The sequence below is a fragment of the Castor canadensis genome, chromosome 11 (genome assembly GCF_047511655.1).
Source record: "Castor canadensis chromosome 11, mCasCan1.hap1v2, whole genome shotgun sequence".
Taxonomy (NCBI): domain Eukaryota; kingdom Metazoa; phylum Chordata; class Mammalia; order Rodentia; family Castoridae; genus Castor; species Castor canadensis.
The window spans coordinates 15899000-15918906 of record NC_133396.1 but is presented as its reverse complement, the minus strand read 5'-3'; the positions used below and the strand labels follow the sequence as shown (position 1 = coordinate 15918906).

At 42.3% G+C, this 19907-nt stretch overlaps 1 protein-coding gene, 1 long non-coding RNA gene and 1 pseudogene across 2 annotated transcripts in view; 1 reads left to right on the top strand and 2 right to left on the bottom strand.

Annotated features, from left to right (window-relative positions):
- Pitpnc1 (phosphatidylinositol transfer protein cytoplasmic 1) overlaps nt 1-6342 on the top strand; it is a 245535-nt gene extending 239193 nt beyond the window's left edge. The window contains exon 9 of the mRNA XM_074045478.1: nt 1545-6342. Coding sequence (XP_073901579.1) covers nt 1545-1861 — 317 coding nt within the window. The 3' untranslated portion in view covers nt 1862-6342. The remainder of the gene's footprint in view (nt 1-1544) is intronic.
- Nucleotides 4834-19703, bottom strand: LOC141413698 (uncharacterized). Its single transcript, XR_012438499.1, has 4 exons — nt 19442-19703; nt 19026-19051; nt 17879-17972; nt 4834-5062 (listed from the first exon to the last, which is right to left on the bottom strand). It is a non-coding gene; the product is annotated as an uncharacterized lncRNA (long non-coding RNA).
- LOC141414038 (small ribosomal subunit protein eS25 pseudogene) lies at nt 9115-10810 on the bottom strand (annotated as a pseudogene).
- Nucleotides 19704-19907: the final 204 nt, after the last annotated feature.

Below are 19907 nucleotides of genomic sequence, written 5' to 3'. Positions count from 1 at the left end.
TTTTTCTTGATACATTCTGAATTTTAACACAGGTGTGATTCTTTCTTTCCTTTGTAAAATCTTACCCTTTCAGGAAAATGTAATAAGTATTCACAAGGAAATCCTCTTAAGGATTTCATTCCGTGAAAAATGTTTTCTTGTATGTTCAGATGTTACAAAACCTAATGATTGAAGTGGGGGTGTAGCTCAGTGATAGAGTGCTTGCCTAGCATACATGAGGCCCTGGGTTTGATCCCCAGCATCAAAAAATTAAATAAACACCTAAGGAAGTTTCAACTACTAAGAACATGGCAGCAGACAAGAAAGAATGAAAAACAGGTCTTGGGAAGCAAAAAGAGAGGCACAAAAGCCCTAGACAGCAAATTTCACACTTCACTCAAAGTCAAAGTCCTCACTCAATGCGTATTTTTTATTTTAAGAATCGGTTTCCAGTAAATAAAAATGACAAGGGATAGCAGGAATAGCCAGGCTAACAGTAACTAATAATAATAAAAAATGATGGTAGTACTTCCGAGAGAAAAAATAGCAAGCTATAAAGAGCAAAGAGGCCTTGAGAAGAAAGTCACTGGGCTGTTATACAGTGATAGACTTTCACTATGTTAGGACTCAAAGGTAGTAAGTATGTAGAATGCATTAAATATGTTAGGGAAAGATTAACAAGTTTTTAATGTTGCTTTTACTTTCTCATTTAAGAACATTTTAGGTATTTAGAAAATCTCCATTACTTGACAATGCCTGTTAAATGGGACATTGTCAACTTATTTGTTGAATTTCAAATAATGCTTTTTACCTCTTAAAAAAATGCTCAATCATTAATGATGCCATTTACTATTCTTTTAAGTTGTCTTGAGAAATGATTTTATTTTCTTGGTTTGGGGATAATTATCAGGGCTTATTTGTTGTTGCTGTCTGATTTTTTAAAGTGTTATTACATACCATCTAAACAGTCTCAGGATGCATAGAGTCAGAAAGCCAGTAACAACATCTTTTTGTCCCTGCAGAGTGTGGAAGGTATTCTACTGAGTAAGAAGATAGGGTGTTGGGAAATTCTGATGATTTACCTGAATTTACCCTATAAGGGACACTGGTTCTTTTGTGGTTCAAAGTTGACAATAGCATGTGTTATTGGTTTGTGTTAATTACCTTTTCTTTATGGAAGAGAGGACCAGGTCTCATAGTAGCTCCCCAAAACACTCACACCACCACTCCCCCAGAGCATCACACATACACATTTCCCTAATCTTGTTCTATAGTCTCCTGCTTAGTCCCTATTCATAGTCCTTAAAATATTTATGGGCCAGTGCTTTGGAAAATCCTGGGTGGATATTCAAAAAGGAATTTTTTTTCATGGATGTACCTCAGCAAAAAAAGAAAAAAGAAAAAAATGAGGGTTTAGTATTATGATGATAACCTGGGTTGTTGGTCATCAGAAGCCCCATTAATGACGGGGTCCCCAGGGTTCCTTCAAAAAGTGGGTGGAGTACTGACTTCATTTGCATCTCACCAATAACTGCTCCTGTTTCTTTCTGTTTTTCTCTTTGAAGACATGACAATGGATGAAGTCCGAGAATTCGAACGAGCCACTCAGGAAGCCACCAACAAGAAAATCGGCGTTTTCCCACCCGCAATCTCTATCTCGGGCATTTCCCTGCTGCCTTCTTCGGTGCGCAGTGCCCCGTCCAGCGCTCCGTCCACCCCTCTGTCCACAGACGCCCCAGAATTTCTGTCCGTTCCCAAAGATCGGCCCCGGAAAAAGTCAGCTCCAGAAACTCTCACACTTCCAGACCCCGAGAAAAAAACCACCCTGAATTTACCCGGCATGCACTCTTCAGATAAGCCATGCAGGCCCAAATCAGAGTAACTGCGTATGAATAGCCCATGGGGTTCTATGTTTTCATTTGGGGTTGGCTGGTTGTTAGTTTTTTTTAAAAAAAGAATCTTCTGATAGTGGAAAAGACTGCTTTGTCACTCAAACCTGTTCCTTTGATCTCCAGGTGTGCATGTGGTTAAGTAATTTTGCAAATAATATGACTCCCTAAGTAAGCCCCACGTCATAGTAGATGTGAGGTGTAAGACTTGCAAAAACCAAAAAGAATCCTTGATAGCCACAGCTGTTAGCAGGGAGGAAGCCTTGCTATTGGGAACTTGAGGTTGACATGGACTTCAAGAGTAGATATATGAAACCCTCACACTGCTTTGTTGCCAGGTGTGGGAAAGTCAGTTTCCTTCCATCAAACCTGAAATTCTCAAAATTGCTCTCAGGCATCACATAGGTAATTCTTAAATTTTGAACTGCTGACCACCAATACTTGAATACCAACAGTTACTGAGATTCCTATTTTGCTTAGTCTGACTCAGGATTTGGGGCCTAATTAACTCTTAAAATTTTTGAAAATTTTAATTATCAACCTATAGAGGCTCCAAGTGCAATTAATGATAACTTCTTTATATCTTTCACAGAATTTAATAAAGATTCCACTTGTTTCTGTCTTTTAATAACTTTCCCCTTTTTTGCCCTTATGGCCTCAGAAATCTTTAAGAATTGTGTGGATGTGGCCACACAATTCTTAAAATTCTTAAAATATATTCTGATATATTTTGGAATGGTTTAGTTTAGAAACTGAGAGGCCCAGGTGAAGCAAACATCTTTTTCTGTACAGGTACCAACAAACTTTGACTTGTCCTCTTCCAACATCCATTAAGATTATCAAAATTTGCAGTTAACTGGGTAGAATTCATTGACTATCTGCCCATTCAAAGTAGTTCAGGGTAAAGTAAGCTCACTGGGTTTTACTGCTATCAGAATGTGAACTGTGACAAAAGACAATTCTCTCCCATTCCCCTCCTGGTTTGACTCTTAGCAACATCTAGACTTGCCTGACATGAGTTGTCTACCACCAGACCTGACTTCTTCCTTGAAATCCAAATGGCATAGCTCAAGTGGTAGAGTGCCTGCCTAGCAAGCACAAGTCCCCAAGTTCAATCTGCAGTACCACCACACACACACACACACAAATACACACACACACACATATATACACACATACTGGCCTGGTGATATAGCTCAGTGATAGAGCACTTGCTTAGCATGTACACGGCCCTGGGTTCAATCCCCAGCACTGCAAAAAAAAAAAAAAGAAAAAATCCAAATATCTGGACACTGCAAGGTGGGAGAAAAGAATGAGCAGAATTGCTGAGTCCTATTTGTAAAGAGAAGAGCAATGATAAATGTCTCTCTGTCTTTCATTTCTGCAAGTAGCAGGAATGCAGGATTTGAATCAAGGTTGACAGGAGACAAAAATCGTTCATCCAAAGTGGTGAAAACAGGATTCTCCTCCAGTCTAAAGAGGGAAAACTGTCACCCTTGCACCTCACTGCCTTTACACAGAAGGAAGGGCAAACAATCTCAGCAATGACATTTGCCTTCCAAGAGAGGAAGAAGAGAACAAGGTCACTGGGCAGCTCCAAAGCCTATGCCCCAGCTAGCCTTCCTGATCATAATCTTCAACCTCAGGAAAGGGACCTTCCCAAAACTCAGATTCCAAAGGAAACAGACCAAGGAGCATACTCTCCTTCCCCGCCAACTCTCAGCCAGGGACCCTGCCTGCTGCCCTCTCTCAGTGCCCAGCACTCTGTGTAGTCTCTTTCAGGTTCATACACTCTCCCAAGGTGCAGGCACTGGCCAAAGTGCAGGCGCTGGCCCCATGAGCCCAGCACCACAGCGTTCAGAGTGTCTAGATCATTTCTTTATGTATAGCTGGACATTTAGCTTTTTAAAGAAAAATACACCCAGTACTCAAAGGAAACCAGTTGCAAATAGCTTAGATCAGCAATGTATCTTTTCCTTAAGAATGATAGTATCGTAGTAAGACACCTTTGCATGGTATGGAAGCATGAATTTTGCTTGTGGGAAAATGTAATTTTTTATCGAACCCCTTGGACTTCTCAGTGGCTCCCTCTCTGCTCAGTAGTACTTTATGAGAATGTTTGGCTTCAGAAAACAAAATTCTACTTACAGAAGACACAGAGATAGTATTTGTGTTTGCCTACCATTTGCAAACTGAAATTGGGGTGGGGTGGGCTCATTCTTTTCACACAGGACAAACTTATTTTGTGCAGGTTGTTAACACATCTGGTTTTGCCATTAATACCATTGATATTTTCCCTTTTATAAAATAGCTTCTGCCGTCAAGGTCAATGATCTGACATGCTTTAGAAAGCTAATTTCCAACTTCCTTTTGTGTAAGTTTTATTTCTTTTCTAGCCAGTATAATACTATAGACATCAATAGCAGAACTACACATATTGTGTGATTCTTAACCAACAAATGTGGGTTCTCTTAAAGTGCGCTCATCACTTTTTCTGTCTAGACGTGTCTTGTGTGCATTATCAAAGGGGGAGGTGCAGATGGTCCTTCAGCTGCTTTGAATATTACTCCTGTCATCACAAGGCATAAACGACTTCAGTATTTTATGAATCTTGGTTTCCAAGCATCATTTCACTTCCCCCGCACACGAATTTATTTGTGGGGTACAAGCCTGTGATGAATGCATATACAACATTAACCATTCTTATAAGGATGGAAATTAAATGGCTGCATGATATGGAAATTTAAAAGGAAAAAAAAGCAGAAACTTGAGTTTGCTAAGCATGTTTGAGGAAAAATAGAATTCTTAACTCAGTGCCTCTGTCTGCCATGTGGAACCTTCAACTTTGTTCACCAAAATTGTATTATTCCTGTAAATATATATAAACATAGTGTAGAGAGTCACACACCACCAGTTTTAAGTCTCTCGTAGCCAATTTGAAATAAATAATCCATAGAGTAACACACACGTTCACCCCTTCTTTATCTCTGATGTTAGTAGACACCATCAAAATGTCAAAAATGGCTAAGTTTCGTTACTTTGGGTGATTTCAAATATGAACTGTCCCTGTGTTTTTGTTTGTTTGTTTGTTCTGCCGTAGCACAGTATTCTTCCTCTGGTTGTGCTTTCCTGGGATAAGGAGGTCTCTGTGTTTTTAATACGTCAGCTTTGTCAGAAGATCATTTCATTTTCAGCTGTGGTAAGATAAAGCAAAGGAAAAGGAGCACAATAAAAAAGAGGTTGTGATGTGTTTGGTTACCACCATTAAAACTGAATCAACACAAGTTCATTGGTGAACTAACTTGGTTTTGCATCTATGTGTGGGAAAAATGGTTTCAATTTGTTTTTAGGTTCTAGCCATGTTTTTAGTTGTGGAAGTAAGTAGCACAGTTGTGGACACCTAAAAACCCGACAATACTCACCCATCACTTCTGAGTAATTTTGTGGGTTTTCTTTCAAGGCACTGTGGTAAACAGTGAACTAAGAGAATAAATCCTGACATGTCTTGATAAATCACTTATTAGTGGAAGTTTCAAGACGAATGTACTTAACATGTATTTTAGATTTCTACTCTCTTTAGTATCTCTTCGTGGCTCAGATACAAGATAATAGGTTGCTGGCTGCCTTAGGCCAATAGAAATTGAGAAGGGCCAGAGTGCAGTTGACTCTACATAAAATTCATAACCAGATAATCCAGTAGAGAGGAAACAAATGGTTTTAGTACTTTTCTGATCATCTGACTACTAAGGCAAGGTGACAATCTGCCATCTGAGCCATAGTTCTTAAAAATAAAAAAAACACTGTCCAGTGACTCCAACTCAATTATAAGTAAAATATTTTAAAATATCCATTCTTGCTGGAACTAAAGTGTTACACAGTAGCACAGTGTTGGCATACTGAGGCAAAACACATTGGGTTCTTCTGTGCTCTACCTTCAAAATAATCTGTTTTCATTTGAAATATAAGTGTTTGAGCTTTGTAGGAGTTAGCGCAATAAGAATGTGAATGTTGAGAGCTTTTCTGATGCCATTATTAATCGCTATGTTGTTGTGAAGTTAGCAAATGCTTTAAGGATGTTTTTGCTTTCAAGTCAAAATCTTGCCTGTTGAATTGCAAGTCTCTCTTTCAGTTTCTTTGTATCACCAAGAAAAGAAGAGGTTCTTTGAATTGACATTGTCCCTATGCCACTTATGTGTAGCTTCAAGTGTGATTTTAGTGTTTACATTTCCAACTGGGACCTTGATTGATTAAATTAGTAAAAACACCACTGCCACCGCTGAAGGACCAAGTGTTGGAACACACAGTGTTACAGACGACAGGCAGAGCAAACAGAAGTTGATCCTCACACGTGCCATCCTCTATGTCATTTTATGGCTGTACCGTGTCGTCGTTGTTGCCCCTTATTTATTATTGTTAATAACTTACTTTTCTTACATTCTGTTGTAAATAAAGTACAAAACAATCTTCTTTCCAAGTGTAGCTTCCTCTCTCTCTTTCTCAACAAATCTCAAGGGAATATTGCCATCATTAACTTGGGGGTTGATGGGAAAGAAGATACGGTGGAAGAAGGACCAAGCCAACTGCTGCTGCTGAGAGCCGTTTCTAGTGTCTCGTGTGCAAGGATGCCTCACACACTACTAGGCATATGGTGCCCTTGAGCCAGGACCCTTGGTAAGAAAAATCTGGGTGTCCTAACTACCCAGTCAAAAAACACCCATGATGGATAGATATGTAACCCCACAGCACACTGACATGGGCTCATCCACCCACCTGGCACACACTTGATTTCCCTATGTAGAATTCAAGGCCACATACCCCAAAGAAATCTCAAGAATGCCACCCCAGTGGGACACCAGATTCTCTCCACAGAGGTTGGATCTTTTTTTTTTTTTTTTTCTGGTGATGGTGGTATTGGGTTTGAACTCAGGGCTTCAGACTTACTAGGCAGGTGCTCTACCACTTGAGCCACACCCTCCAGCCCCTTTTGCTTTGGTTATTTTTGGCATAAGATCTCACTTTATGCCTGTGCTGGTCTGGATCATGAGCCTGCTATTGGTGCTTCCCAGCATAGCAGGGGTGACAGGTGCACACCACTGAGCCAGCCATTGGTTGAAATGGGGGTCTCATGAACTTTTTGCCTGGGCTGTCCTGAAACTGTGATGCTCCTGATCTTGGCCTTATGAGTAACTAGGATTACAGGCTTGAGTCGTCATGCCAGTCCTGGTTGGATCACTTTTTAAGGTGAGCTGAAATCATTCAGGTGTGATTTCTCCATCTGCAGCAGCTCCTGTGGTTTACAAAGGCCCCTCTGGGGATGGGTAGTGAGAACAGAAGTGCTTGATCACCCCTCACCATTAGTCTCTGTGGAGCTGACAGCAACACACCCCTCCCCCCATGTTCTCCTATTTAGTCCTGAAAGGAATGGCAACACCTGCTTCCCCGGGACCAGGCACACAGCTTTCTGTAGCAGTGTGCCATCAGTCAGCTCTCTGTGCTGAAAATTCCCTAAAATTGTGTAACATCAGACCAACAAACTCAAACACATTTGTTTGGACAGCTCCAACTTCCCCACTTCCACTCCAGCCCTGCCCTTCGTTCTGTGTTCAAAACACAGAAACTTCCCACACATCATTGCTTGTTGACTTTCAGACTTCGATCCTGGATGCAGCCAGGCTGGGTGCTTATTCCTGCACTGAACTATGTGAGGTTGTTACATAGTTGGGTACTTAACGTTAAACATACAGATCCTTTAATGCCCCAATTACCTGGTATAGCTCTTTTTTTTTTTTTTCCAGTACTGGGGTTTGAACTCAGGGCCTCACACTTGCTAGACAGGGCAATACCATTTGAGTCACATGTCCAGCCCTTTTTGCTTTAGTTTTTTAGGTAGGACCTCCTGCTTTTGCCCCAATTGGCCTCAGATCAAAAAAAGATCATCCTATCCCACCCGCCGAACAGCTGGGATTACAGGCATGGGCTACCGTGACCAGCTCTCTTAGTACAGCTTTTGTTCTTTTGTTCTTGTTGTGTTTTGTTGTGGTTTTTTTGGCAGAACTGGGGTTTGAACTCAGGACCTCACACTTGCTAGACAGGTGCTCTACCATTTGAGCCACTCCACCAGCCCTCTAGTACAGCTTTTAATGAAGGCATTTTCTCATTTGAGTGTGACACCTAGATGTTTTCTAAAATTTCCTTTCTAACATTCCATTGGGGGTTTTGCTTTCTGACATCCCTACTGCATCTTGACCTCATATTCAGGATACATCATATATCTCTTCTCCAAATATTTCCTTCTGGAATATCTGCATATGAAAATTTCATTGTCAAATGTTAAGCTTTTTTTTTTTTTTTTTTTGGAAAGACTGGAGTTTGAACTCAGGACTTTGCACTTGCAGGTGCTCTACCACTTGAATCACACCTCCAGTCCATTTTGCTCTGCTTATTTTGGAGATGGAATCTTGAAAACTATTTGCCCAGGCTGGCTTCAAACCATTATCCTCCCAATCTCAGCCTCCCAAGTAGCTAGGATTACAGGTGTGAGCTGCCAAAACGTGAAGCTCTGATAGCTTTGCAACAGCCATCAACCTGTGTGTGTGTTTAACTTTTGTGGATCTAGGCAAACCCTGTTTTCAAGTCTGTAGATCGACTTCCTTTGCTTAATGTATTGGCCATCTGACATTCTGTGCTCGTATAAAGCCTCCCTTTTCCATGGTGTACAACCTAATAGGATATTCCATTCAAATCCAAAGACTTTACTACTTCTCTGCTCCTGGCAAAGTTGGGAACAGGCTGGTACTTTGCCTTCATGTTCTTGCTGTGTTCCCAGCACTGAAGAATTGAGCTAAGTTGGGCATGGTGGCTCACACTTATAATCCCAGACTTGGCAGGTTGAGACAGGAGGATCACAAATTCAAGGCCAGCCTGGGATACACAGTGACTTCCAGCCAGCCTGGGACACAGAGGAGGGACTTGAACTCGGGGCTTTGAAATCTGGGCTTCCTACTTACCAAGCAGGCACTCTACTGCTTGAGTCACACTTTCAGTCCATTTTGGTCTGGTTATTTTGGAGGTAGGGTCTCGAGAACTATTTGCCTAAGATGACCTCAAACTTCAATCCTCCCAATCTCAGCCTCCCAAGTAGCTAGGGTTACAGGTGTGAGGCACCGGTACCCAGCTCAATTATTTAAAAAGGAATTTTGCTAATGGAAGCCAAAGAAATCAGATATGGTCTCAGAACTTCCTAAAACCACTCAACAACAGTACTGGCTGAATGACGCTGGAATTTAAAGGATAATATTCTTTAACTGTAAATTCTGATTACCTGTACCAAAGTGCCAGGTAGGGCCACCATTGCATTTTATATAGCTCAGGCCAAAAGTGCAGAGAAGTCAGGCCCAAGGTCAACTAGAAGTGACTTGACTCTGCAGAGGACTCCAGTACCCATGGTCTTGACCATGTGCCCTTCCCTGAGCACAACAGGCTTCCCGTTTTAGCACAATTAGGATCACACACAGTCTCTGGAACCCCCTGTGTCTCTCGGGTGTCATCTCTTGTGATTTGCCAGCCACATCTGTTTGTTTCGTGTGTGTCTGTCACCTCCAGGCCACCGGATCAGCCAGAATGAGATAGGTAGACAGATTGGACCTCCAAGATGGTGACTGCATGCCCTGTCTGTCGGCCGGCTGGGTCCAGGAACAGTTAGCTGCTAGTGGCTAACTTGATGAAGATTTACGTTTGCAAATGTCAAGTTGGCTGGCCCTGCTCGTGCATCTTCCCCAGAAGCAGGGCATCTCCATCCTTGGCATTCCTGGTGTAAATTACTCGTTCTGCACATTTGAAACCAAGCTCTGGAAGAATTTCCCTGACCCAGGAACCTCAAGTCTTCCATCTTGCAGGGAACATAGCTATGTTATAAGCTTACACTTGGGGACTTCCTTGCAGAGTTTGTCATAGTCTCTGGCAGACAAGACTAAGTTATTGAGTTTGTCTCAAACTTTGCCTTTGAACTACTTCTTTTTGGCTGGGTCCCCAGATTTATTCATTGGATCTTCATCTTTCTTGGCTGACTTTCCCGTGTCCTTCTTCTTGTCATTCTTGGGTTGCATTGCCATGCTCAGGTCGCAGCATGACCACTACAGGATCCCTAAGACTCTGGACTCCCTTTAGTTTAACCAAGGGCATTTGGCCACTAAGGGAAAGAGGGCAGCCAAATCTGGGCTTTTGTGATTTTTAAATCTTATTCCAAAATAATTCTGCTCCCAAGGATTCTCCATGCAAGATGCTGGCCCTTTACTGCCTGCTAGCAGCCTTTGTGTCGCTGTGTCCTTAGGCACACACGGGATTCCACCAGAGCATTCCAGAGATGGCCCTCTGCTACCGATATGCAGAATGCACTTAAAGCCAAAGTGTATTTTGTCTGTCTCTTCTTGGAATATAACTTGGAAATTTAGAAAGAGTTCTACAAGTTTGAATTTTCCCATCATTTTAGAGTTATACTATTTCTTTGCATTTATAAAATAATCTGTGCTACAAATCCAAGGATGTGACAGTCACAATGATCATTAAATACTTTAGACTTTGTTCTTTTTTTCTTCCCAGTGGGATTGGGGTTTGAGCTCAGGGCTTTGCACTTGCAAAGCAGGTGCTCTACCACTTGAGCCATGCCTCTAGTCCATTTTGCTCTGGTTATTTTGGAAATGGAGTCTTGAAAACTATTTGCCCAAGCTGGCAAATCCTCCTGATCTCTACTTTCCAAGTAGTTAGGACTACAGGCATAAGCCGACGGCACCCAGCTTGGAAATTGTGGACACTTAACCTTCTACAAAATGCTTCAAGTATTTTGAGTTGTTTTACAAAGCATTTGTACATGGCATGGTTATCATTCTCACAGCTATAGAGTATTACGCCATAAGGTTGAAAATCCACAATTTACTCAAGCATTCCTTTATGATTTTGCATGTTATAGTAGATAGCAAATATTTTAAAAACTTACTTGATAGGGTAAAAAGCAAATAAACATAGATATTCCCTTCTGGATGCTACATTAATAAGAAAATATTTTCTAATTACTAGAAAGTGGACATTTTCTAATGCTCTATAATATTGCACAAGTCACTTCGAACCTCTGAGCCTTCATTTCTCCACGTGTAGCAACACTAACCAGGATAGCAGGTAGCGTACACAGAGTCCATATGGTGACTATGTGCAAGTAAGATTGACAGTGGGTGACATAAGCTGTTGCTAAGGAATCATGGGAAAAAGAGCGAGAGTACACAACAACTAAAATGGAAGGTCTAAGTAGAGGGCAGGTAGCCTGCAAGGCAGAGAGAATGATGTTCTCCGGGTACAGGAGGCTCCTTTCATTTGGAGTTTATTTTGAATGGATCTCTGCTCCTTTTAACAGTAGGAGCTAACTAAAAACATTAATGTGTTAGTGAGTTTTCTATTACTGTGACAAAATATCTGAGATAATCAACTTACAAGAAGGAAAGGTAGGGCTGGTGGAGAGACTCAAGTGTGAGGCCCTGAGTTCAAACCTGGATGCCACCAAAAAAAAAAAAAAAGGAAGAGAAAAGGTTTGGGCTCACAGTTTCAGAGGTTTTAGTCACTTGGCCCTGTCACTTTGGGTCTGTGGTGGCCCTGTATATCATGGTGGAAGTACATAGTAGAGGAGGACTGTTTACTTCATGGCAGCTAGGAAGCAAAGAGAGAGAAACAAGAGAGAGCTGGGCTCCCAGTATCCCCTTTAAGGGCATAACCCAATGACCTAACTTCTCCCAACTAGGCCTCACCTTGTTCTGAGACAGGGTTTTACCAGGTAGCCCAGGCTGGCCTCCAACTTGCAATCCTGCCCCAGTTTCCCAAGTGCTGGGATCACAGGTATGCATCACTAGCAGGGTTGGTGCAGTACACCTATAATCCCATACCCACACACCTAGTGATGCTTAAGGGTTGCACCACCTCACTAGAGCAGCACAGACTGGAGACTAAGTTTTCAATACATGGAGCTTTGGGGGAACATTCAAGATCTGAACTGCAACAGTTGGGAATTTCATTAAAATGTTCTATCTAGAAACAAGTTTGCTGAAAAACACATAAGAAATAGAATTTTTAGCTGGGCGCCAATGACTCACACTTGTAATCCTAGCTACTTGAGAGACTGAGATGGGGAGGATCAAGGTTTGAGGCCAGCCTGGGCAAGCAGTAGAGCACCTGCTTTGCAAATGCAAAGCCCTGGGTTCAAACTCCAGTCTCACCAAAAAAAAAAAAAGAAAGAAAAAAATAGAAGTTCTGAGTCCTTTTTTAAATTCTAGAACTAATATTCCAATAAGCAAGAAAGAGTGGTGCTTAAAGAAATAATGAGAAGTCTGTCTCTGCTTGAAAAGACAGAGAGATGAAGTCAGGCTGGCAGAGTGGCTCAAGTGGTAGAATGCCTGCCTAGCAAGCATGAGGCCCTGAGTTCAAATCCCATGCCACCAAAAAAAAAAAAAACAGGACCAGAGATGAAATCAGACCTGCAAAATCTGCTTCACTTTCATGTATGCAAATTATAAAAATAATTATGTTTATTTTGTAAATAGAATTCAATGAAGGTGCTTGAATCATTAAAAAAAAAAACAAAAAAAAAACTGAGCCAGGCACCGGTGGCTCACACCTGTAATCCTAGCTAGTCAGGAGGCTGAGATCAGGAGGATAGAGGTTTGAAGCCAGCCCAGGCAAAAAGTTCACAAGACCCATTTCAACCAATAGCCAGGCACCATGATACAAGCCTGTTATTCCAAGTTGTACTGGAGGCTGAGATTGGGAGGATCAAGATACCAGGCCTACCCAGGCAAAAAAAAAAAAAAAAAAAATTCATGACACCCCATCTCAATAGAAAAAAACTGGGCATGGAGGTGTGTACCTGTCATGTAAGCCACAGTGGGATGCACACTGCACACAAATGAAACGCTAACTTCAAAATAACTAAGGCTGGATGTGTGGCTCAAGTGGTAGAGTGGCTGACTAGCAAGCCCATAAGCCTCAAGTTCAAAATCCCAGTACTTCAAAAACAAAACAACAAACAAACAAACAAACAAAAACTGGCTGCTGGGCACTGGTGGCTCATGCCGGTAATCCTAGCTATTTAGGAGGCAGAGATCAGGAGAATCGAGGTTCGAAGCCAGCCAGGACAAATAGTCTGAGAAACCCTATCTCTTAGAAACCCTTCACAAAAAAGGGCTGATGGAGTGGTTCAAGGTGAAGGCCCTGAGTTCAAACCCCAGTACCGAAAAAAAAAAAAAAACTGGCTAATTTTTGATCACCTATTGGAACAATATTGTGATATTCAGATTCCTTTGAACAATCTGAACTTCTGTTGTCAGAATATAAAAATGTCAAAAGCTTCTCTTTTTTTCTTATATACTAAGTCTAATTTGCATCTGAATGAAAGGCTTTTTAGCAAGATAAAGACACCCTACCCACTTGATGAATGACTTTGGGGATAGATCTGATTAATACACAGAAATTTAACAAGAAAGGCCAACATTTTGTTAATTGGATTTGCGAAGCAATTCACTGCCTCAGCTAAAACTCTTCTGTGATTCTGTATGCATGGAGGAACACACATATCCTTAAAACTAGCCTCTCCAAATCTGAAACCAAATACAAATCAATTATCTTAAGTGTTTTTGGTGAGATTCTCTCTTTCCCCACCCCAGTACTTTTCTTGATGTCAAAGATGAAAACCAAGCAAAAAGGTTGTAGAGAGCATAAAGTCTCACTTAACAAGCTGCAAAGTTTGTCTGAACTTTGGGTGCATTGCAGTTTAGAATCAGTGAGCTCAGACCTCTGGACTATAGATAAACAGCTGCGACCAACTCCAGGACACCGTCTATATGGATGGGACTAATAAGGCATGAAGCCAAGAAACGCCCAATATGGCGTCCAATATGGTAACACTCATGCTAAGACATGATGACATCTAGAGCAGCCTGCCATGGACCCCCACCTAGGTTACACCCAAGTGTGTAACCAATCAGCAGAGAACTAAATGACATAAGAGGGGAACACCCTGGAGGAAAAAGACATCTAGAAAGAGCACCTGCTGAGGACCCAGCAGGTATGCTAGCATCAAGGAACTCTCTCCTGCATGCACCTCTCCTTGCCAGAGGAACTCTCTCCTGGATAAGAGAGGTCTTGCAGTGCAGTACCTCTCCCTCCGAACGGAGCAAGCTCCTGGCAGCCCAAACGAACTTGACAGCTTGGTGGGGCTCCCCTGTGGAGCACCAGGCTTGGTAGGGCTCCCTTGTGGAGCACAAGCCTTACCTGCTGTGAGGTGACAGACTGTGTGCTGTGACTCCCTCTTGGAACTTGTAGGTGTACATTTGAAGTGTGAATAAATGTTGTTGCATTGACCCAAGTGTCTGAGTGGTCTTTGAGGGACATTGACGTAGTTTCATTGCCTCTACCCTAAGTCTGCCTTGGGCAATATCCCAATCCCATGGTAGGGATTCTTGCCCAGGTTCAGGACCTAGCTAACTTCTCCCTTGTGGGAAGGAGGACGAAGTCCTGTTCAAGACAAGGGGTTTTTTAAAAAGGTAGAATTCATCTGTCTCCTGGTGGAAAACCCTTTCTTACCAGAGGGAGCACTAGGACCACGGAGGGACCTCTGGGAAAATCGAAAGGAAGATGGCTATGGTTTGGCCAAGTGGAAGCAAATATCTCTGTGAGCCTCAGAGATCACACTGGACCTCCCAGACACAAATCCCTCCATCTTTAACTTTCAGATCAAAAGTGCTGACTGGTGAAAATGTGCTTCCAAGAGTATAGATTTGGACAACGTCCACCCAAGGACTTCTGCCAACTTGCTTTTTAAAAAAACTTGTTGCTTACTGATAAACTCTTTCCTGTGCAATAGTCCCCAAAGAGTCACGTATGAGCAAAGCAAGAGCACCAAATGAAATCTGTTCAAAATAACATACAGCAACAGAGTCAATTGAAGTGATCAGAATAGGGCTGGTGGGGTGGCTCAAGTGGTAGAGCACCTGCTTAGCAAGCACAAGGTCCTGAGTTTGGACTGCAACACCACCAAAGGAAAAGAAAAGAGAGTAGCAAAAGAAAATTGTTCAAAACAGATGTTTTCCACCTGATCCCATAGTCTCCTCTTCCTCTAAAAACCAGCCGCTTCTTCCCTTGACGGACATTTATGGTTTCTAACTGAGCTCTTGTCTCCTGATTTGTGAATCTAATTTGCACCAAAACAATAACTGCATTTTTTAAATCCTCACCTTTGATTTTTAAAATTTTCTCCTCTAAGATTTCACATGGTATACATGGCATTCTTCTCTTCTGTTTCTATTTCTTGCCCTTCCTCTGATAAGTGGTCTCCAACGCACACATCTGGGTTACTAATGACCTGTACACATTCTGGCTCCTTAACCCTGGTCCCAGCCACCACAATGCCCTCCCCTGGGTCTCTAACACAGACTGTAAACTCCACCCCAAAAGCTTTCTTCCCTGTGGCAGGCATCCTCTGAGATGTCGGTGCGTGTAAGAGACACTCAAGTTCAAGTTGCTTTTTCTGAAAAGCACTGACTCCTTACTTGAGTCCACAAACTAACTAAAAACAGGAAAAGCTTGGCATCTTTGTGTCCATTTTGTATCTGTCTTTGCTCTGAGCCATTCTCTTTACAGTCATTTCACAATCACCTGGGATTCCAGAAAGTACAGAACTGACAACATCTTTATGACAAGGGACTAAAACTTCCCATCAGGAACAGTGGAATATGCAGGACAGACCACCCCTCCAAATGAGGACAATTACCTATAATGATGAGGCTGCACCCTGCAGCAGGAGTAATCATCTCATGGGAATCATACTGCTCCCTCAAGTGATGACAGTGATAATATCTTCTTCCTAACCGGTCTGGGAACACTTGGACTGAGATAATGGTCAACCAGAACACACCTGTGACTGAACTGTTTAACTATGCACACCTTTGTTCCCTACCCCCAGTTCTTTTGTCTACTTAAACCTATAGCTCAAGTCTGTACCTTAAAGATGGCTGAAGATGACCTGAGTGCTTACTCTGCCTCTTCCCATGGCATGTCCTGAGCCATGTAATAAACTCCTTTCTCTGCCTCATGCCTCTTTATTTGGCATTTAGGGGCAGGTGGCTGGACCTGGTATATGGAATCTCAGGAGTTTGGGCCTTGGGTCCAAAACTCTGGTTTCATTGGGAGCTTCCACTTCTTTAACTTTCTAGCAGGCAAAGATGTTTTTCTGACATCCCAAGTTGGAACTCTAAGAATGTTTTCCTGTTGAACCATGGCCACTGTGGTTTCCAATGCTAATGAAGCAGGCACATTAATCTCCTCTAGCTGCACTGGGCAGGTTCATCGGTCCAGGGGAAAACCAGCTTTCCTGCACCGCCCTGCTACCCACAGCCCGCATTCAAAAATCAACTCTCAAACTACCTTTTGGGACCTAGCTCTTTCATAACCTGGGGACTATTAAGGTGTGTAAATATTTATAATAACATTGATAGTTACAATTAGATGTTCTTCAGGGAAGAAGTTATTTTTTTAGAGATAACAAATTTAATTTTACTGTAACTGAATCTAATTTCATTCCAGAAAAAAATAATTTTTTTACATGAAAACACTGTCAGTTGGAAAGGTATATAAACATAAGTTGCCATTCCTTTTATTTCTGGGTTGTTTTTGTTTGGCCTTTCTCTCAGGCAGCAATTCCACCAAGAGGCTGTTGGCCTGCTCCCTCCCTGCCCTGCTTGTCACACCCCATAGGGTAAATTGGTTCATGGTGCCACAGTCTGCTGTAGTCCTCAGTCCTCATTCTCCTCCTGCTAAAACTCATTCCAGGGCCTCATGCTTGCTAGGCAGGCGCTCTACCACTTGAGCCATGCCCCCACCCTTTTGCATTGGTTATTTTGAGGTAAGATCTTTCTTTATGCCTGGCCAGCCTGGGCCTCATCCTCCTATTTGTGCTTCCCGGTGTAGCCAGGATGACAGACATGCACCACTGAGCCCAGCCCTTAGTTGACACAGGGTCTCACAAACTTTTTGCCTGGGCTGGCCTTGAGCCACAATCCTCCAGATCTCTACCTCCTGAGTAGCTAGAACTATAGGTTTAATTTACCATGCCCAGCTGGTTGAAAAAAAAAGTTTTTTTGAGGTACTAGGGTTTGAACTTAGGACCTTGCATGCTAGGCAGGCACTCTACCACTTGAGGCACACCCCAGTCTAAAAGTACACTCTTGAGACGGGAGAGCAGCAGGCTTGAGAATGACAAATGCGCAGGGGTCCTAAATTTTGAGTTTTTATTGGTAGCTGTAGAATTAGGGGTCATTATTTCTTGGGAGGAGGCGGGTTTTTCTGGAAATGGGGTTATGTCCCATTAACATCTCCGTTAGGTGAAGCAATTTTTTACCCTGGATGATTGGACTGGAATTGTCATAGCACATGGGTAGGTGATGATTTTGTCTAACCACAATGCTAATGATATGTTAACTAGCCCAAGGATCACCTATCAGGCACCATGGCTGCCAACTTTCCACTCCCTGCTAACAGGATGCAGCTGTGTATCACAGGTTGTTCTCTTGATGTTAATGGACCAGGATGTGGGTGTTTTCAACATTCTCGGCATTGTTCTCAACCATCAAGCTTCTTGACTCCCTGCCTAACCTCTGTCACGCCCACATACCTCTCCTGTCACAGTTAATTCACAAGGGCTTGCTTGACCTCAAATTCCAAACACACATTCATTAAGATGTCTGTGATTAAAAAAACAAATAATAGAAAAAGAAAATAGCAACTGTTAGCAAGAATGTGGGGATGGTAGAACCCCATACACTGCTGGTAGGAATTTAAAATGGTACAGCTGCTATACAGAACAGGATGGAGGGCCCTGGAAAATATAAACAGAATTACCACGGAATTCTGAATGACTTAGTCATTCCACTTCTAGTAAGATAGACAAAATAATTGAAAGAATGCTCTCAAGGACATACCTGTACATCCCATGCTCATGGTAGAGGTAGCCACCGATGGTGAATGGATAAGCAAAATGTAGTATATCCTCTACACCATGGAATATCATCTCATCTTTAAAAGGGAGGAAATTTGTAAACTGTTAAACTTCAAAAAAAGAAGGAAGGAAATTCTGACATTTGCTACAATGTGGATGAAACTTGAAGACATAGTAAATTAAAGAAGACAGTCACAAAATAACATATATTAAATGATTCTACTTATATGAAGTATTTAGAGGATTCAAATTCATAGACAGAAAGCAGAATGGTGGTTTCCAGGGGTGGGGAGAGAGAATGGAAGTAATTGTTTAATGTGTTCAGTTTGGGAAGGTAAAAATGTTCTGGAAAGGGATGATAGTTGTAGAAATGATGTAAACATACTTAATGCCATAGAACTGCACACTTAGGAATGGTTAGGCTGGCGCCAGTGGCTCACGCCTGTAATCCTACTGACTCAGGAGGCAGAGATCAGGAGGATCGTGGTTCGAAGCCAACCCAGGCAAATAGTTCGAGAGACCCAATCTCCAAAAAACCCTTCACATAAAAAAAAAAAAAGGCTGGTAGAGTGGCTCAAAATGTAGGCCCTGAGTTCAAGCCTCAGTACCGCAAAAAAAAAAAAAAAAAAGGTTAAAATAACTGGGCATGGCGGTGCACATTAAAATTCTAGCATTCAAGAAGCTGAGGCAGGAGGACTGGGAGCTCTAGGCCAGCCTGAACACTGTTTCAAAAAATTATTAAAATTGTATACTATATGTTACTAATATTTCACCACTATAGAGCTGGAGGTATTACTCAAGCAGTAGAGCACCTGCCTGGCAAGCACAAAGCCTTGGGTTCAAACCCAAGTACCACAACCCCCCCCCCCCCACACACACACATAGAGAGAGAGAGAGAGAGAGAGAGAGAGAGAGAGAGAGAGATGGGACCAATATAAAAATTCCAATACAGCCACTGGGTTTGGGGGTCATTGGAAGAGTACTAACATTAGGTTGAAAGATGTGCCCCAAAGAATAGTAAAAGAACTTAGCTTCTCCTCTCATCAATTTTTGCTATGGAGAAGCCATCTTCAGCGACATCTGAATTCTGATAATATTATTCAATACTTTACTGTGGTCTGAACACTTACTTTTGACGTGTTTTGATATTCTGAGACTAAAAAAAAAAGCATAAAAGTATGTTAGGTCTTGTTTAAGATCCACCACAATTTTCATAACATATGAAATTTGATGGCATTCATTTATCTCCCAGCCAGTTTTTGCAGAAAGTCCGTCTAGAAATACGCCTTTCCCTACTCACGCACTGGCACCCATCCCCATTCATCAACCTTCTATGACAAATCCATATGGACAGCATCTTCCCTTTTGAATATGAGCAGACTTCCTTTAATACCCGTGATACAGTGAAGAGTTGCTTGAACTAGGGGTGTAGATCAAGCAGTAAAGACCTGAGTTAAAACCCCAGAACCACCAAAAAAAATTACACTCGCTCATCGTGTATTTATCACATGATTTGATTCTGGGAATTGAATGCGAGAGGCAGTACCTTCCCACTGTCTTCAGAGCTGGGCAGCCGAACCGTATACACGTGGTCATTTCAAACAGAACATCCACAGCACACGGTAAAATGTACCGCTGCCTTTGAAGACTCTAACCAGTGATGAATACTCAAGTGCTGTTCTTGCCCACACCGGCGCCCAGACTTAGAATAGCTTTTAAATGTAGTTTATTTATATCCGGCCACTTTCTAAACTCGTGTTTCTGTTCCCATAAACTGCCTGCAGCGAACTCGGAAGAACCAGGCAAACTTCCCCTCGCCAGAGGAACATCCGGGACTTTAGGGGAAGACTTGCTTTTGGAGGGGGCGGGGTTTAGACGTAAAGTCCAGCCAGGCTCCACCCATTCAGCCTCGATCGGCTCCGCGCTCTGCTTCGGTCCGCCAGGGGTCGCAGCCTGCGCGAGCCGATTTTTCCTTTGGCGCGTGCCGGCCCCCGGCTCTAAAGTTCTCGCGA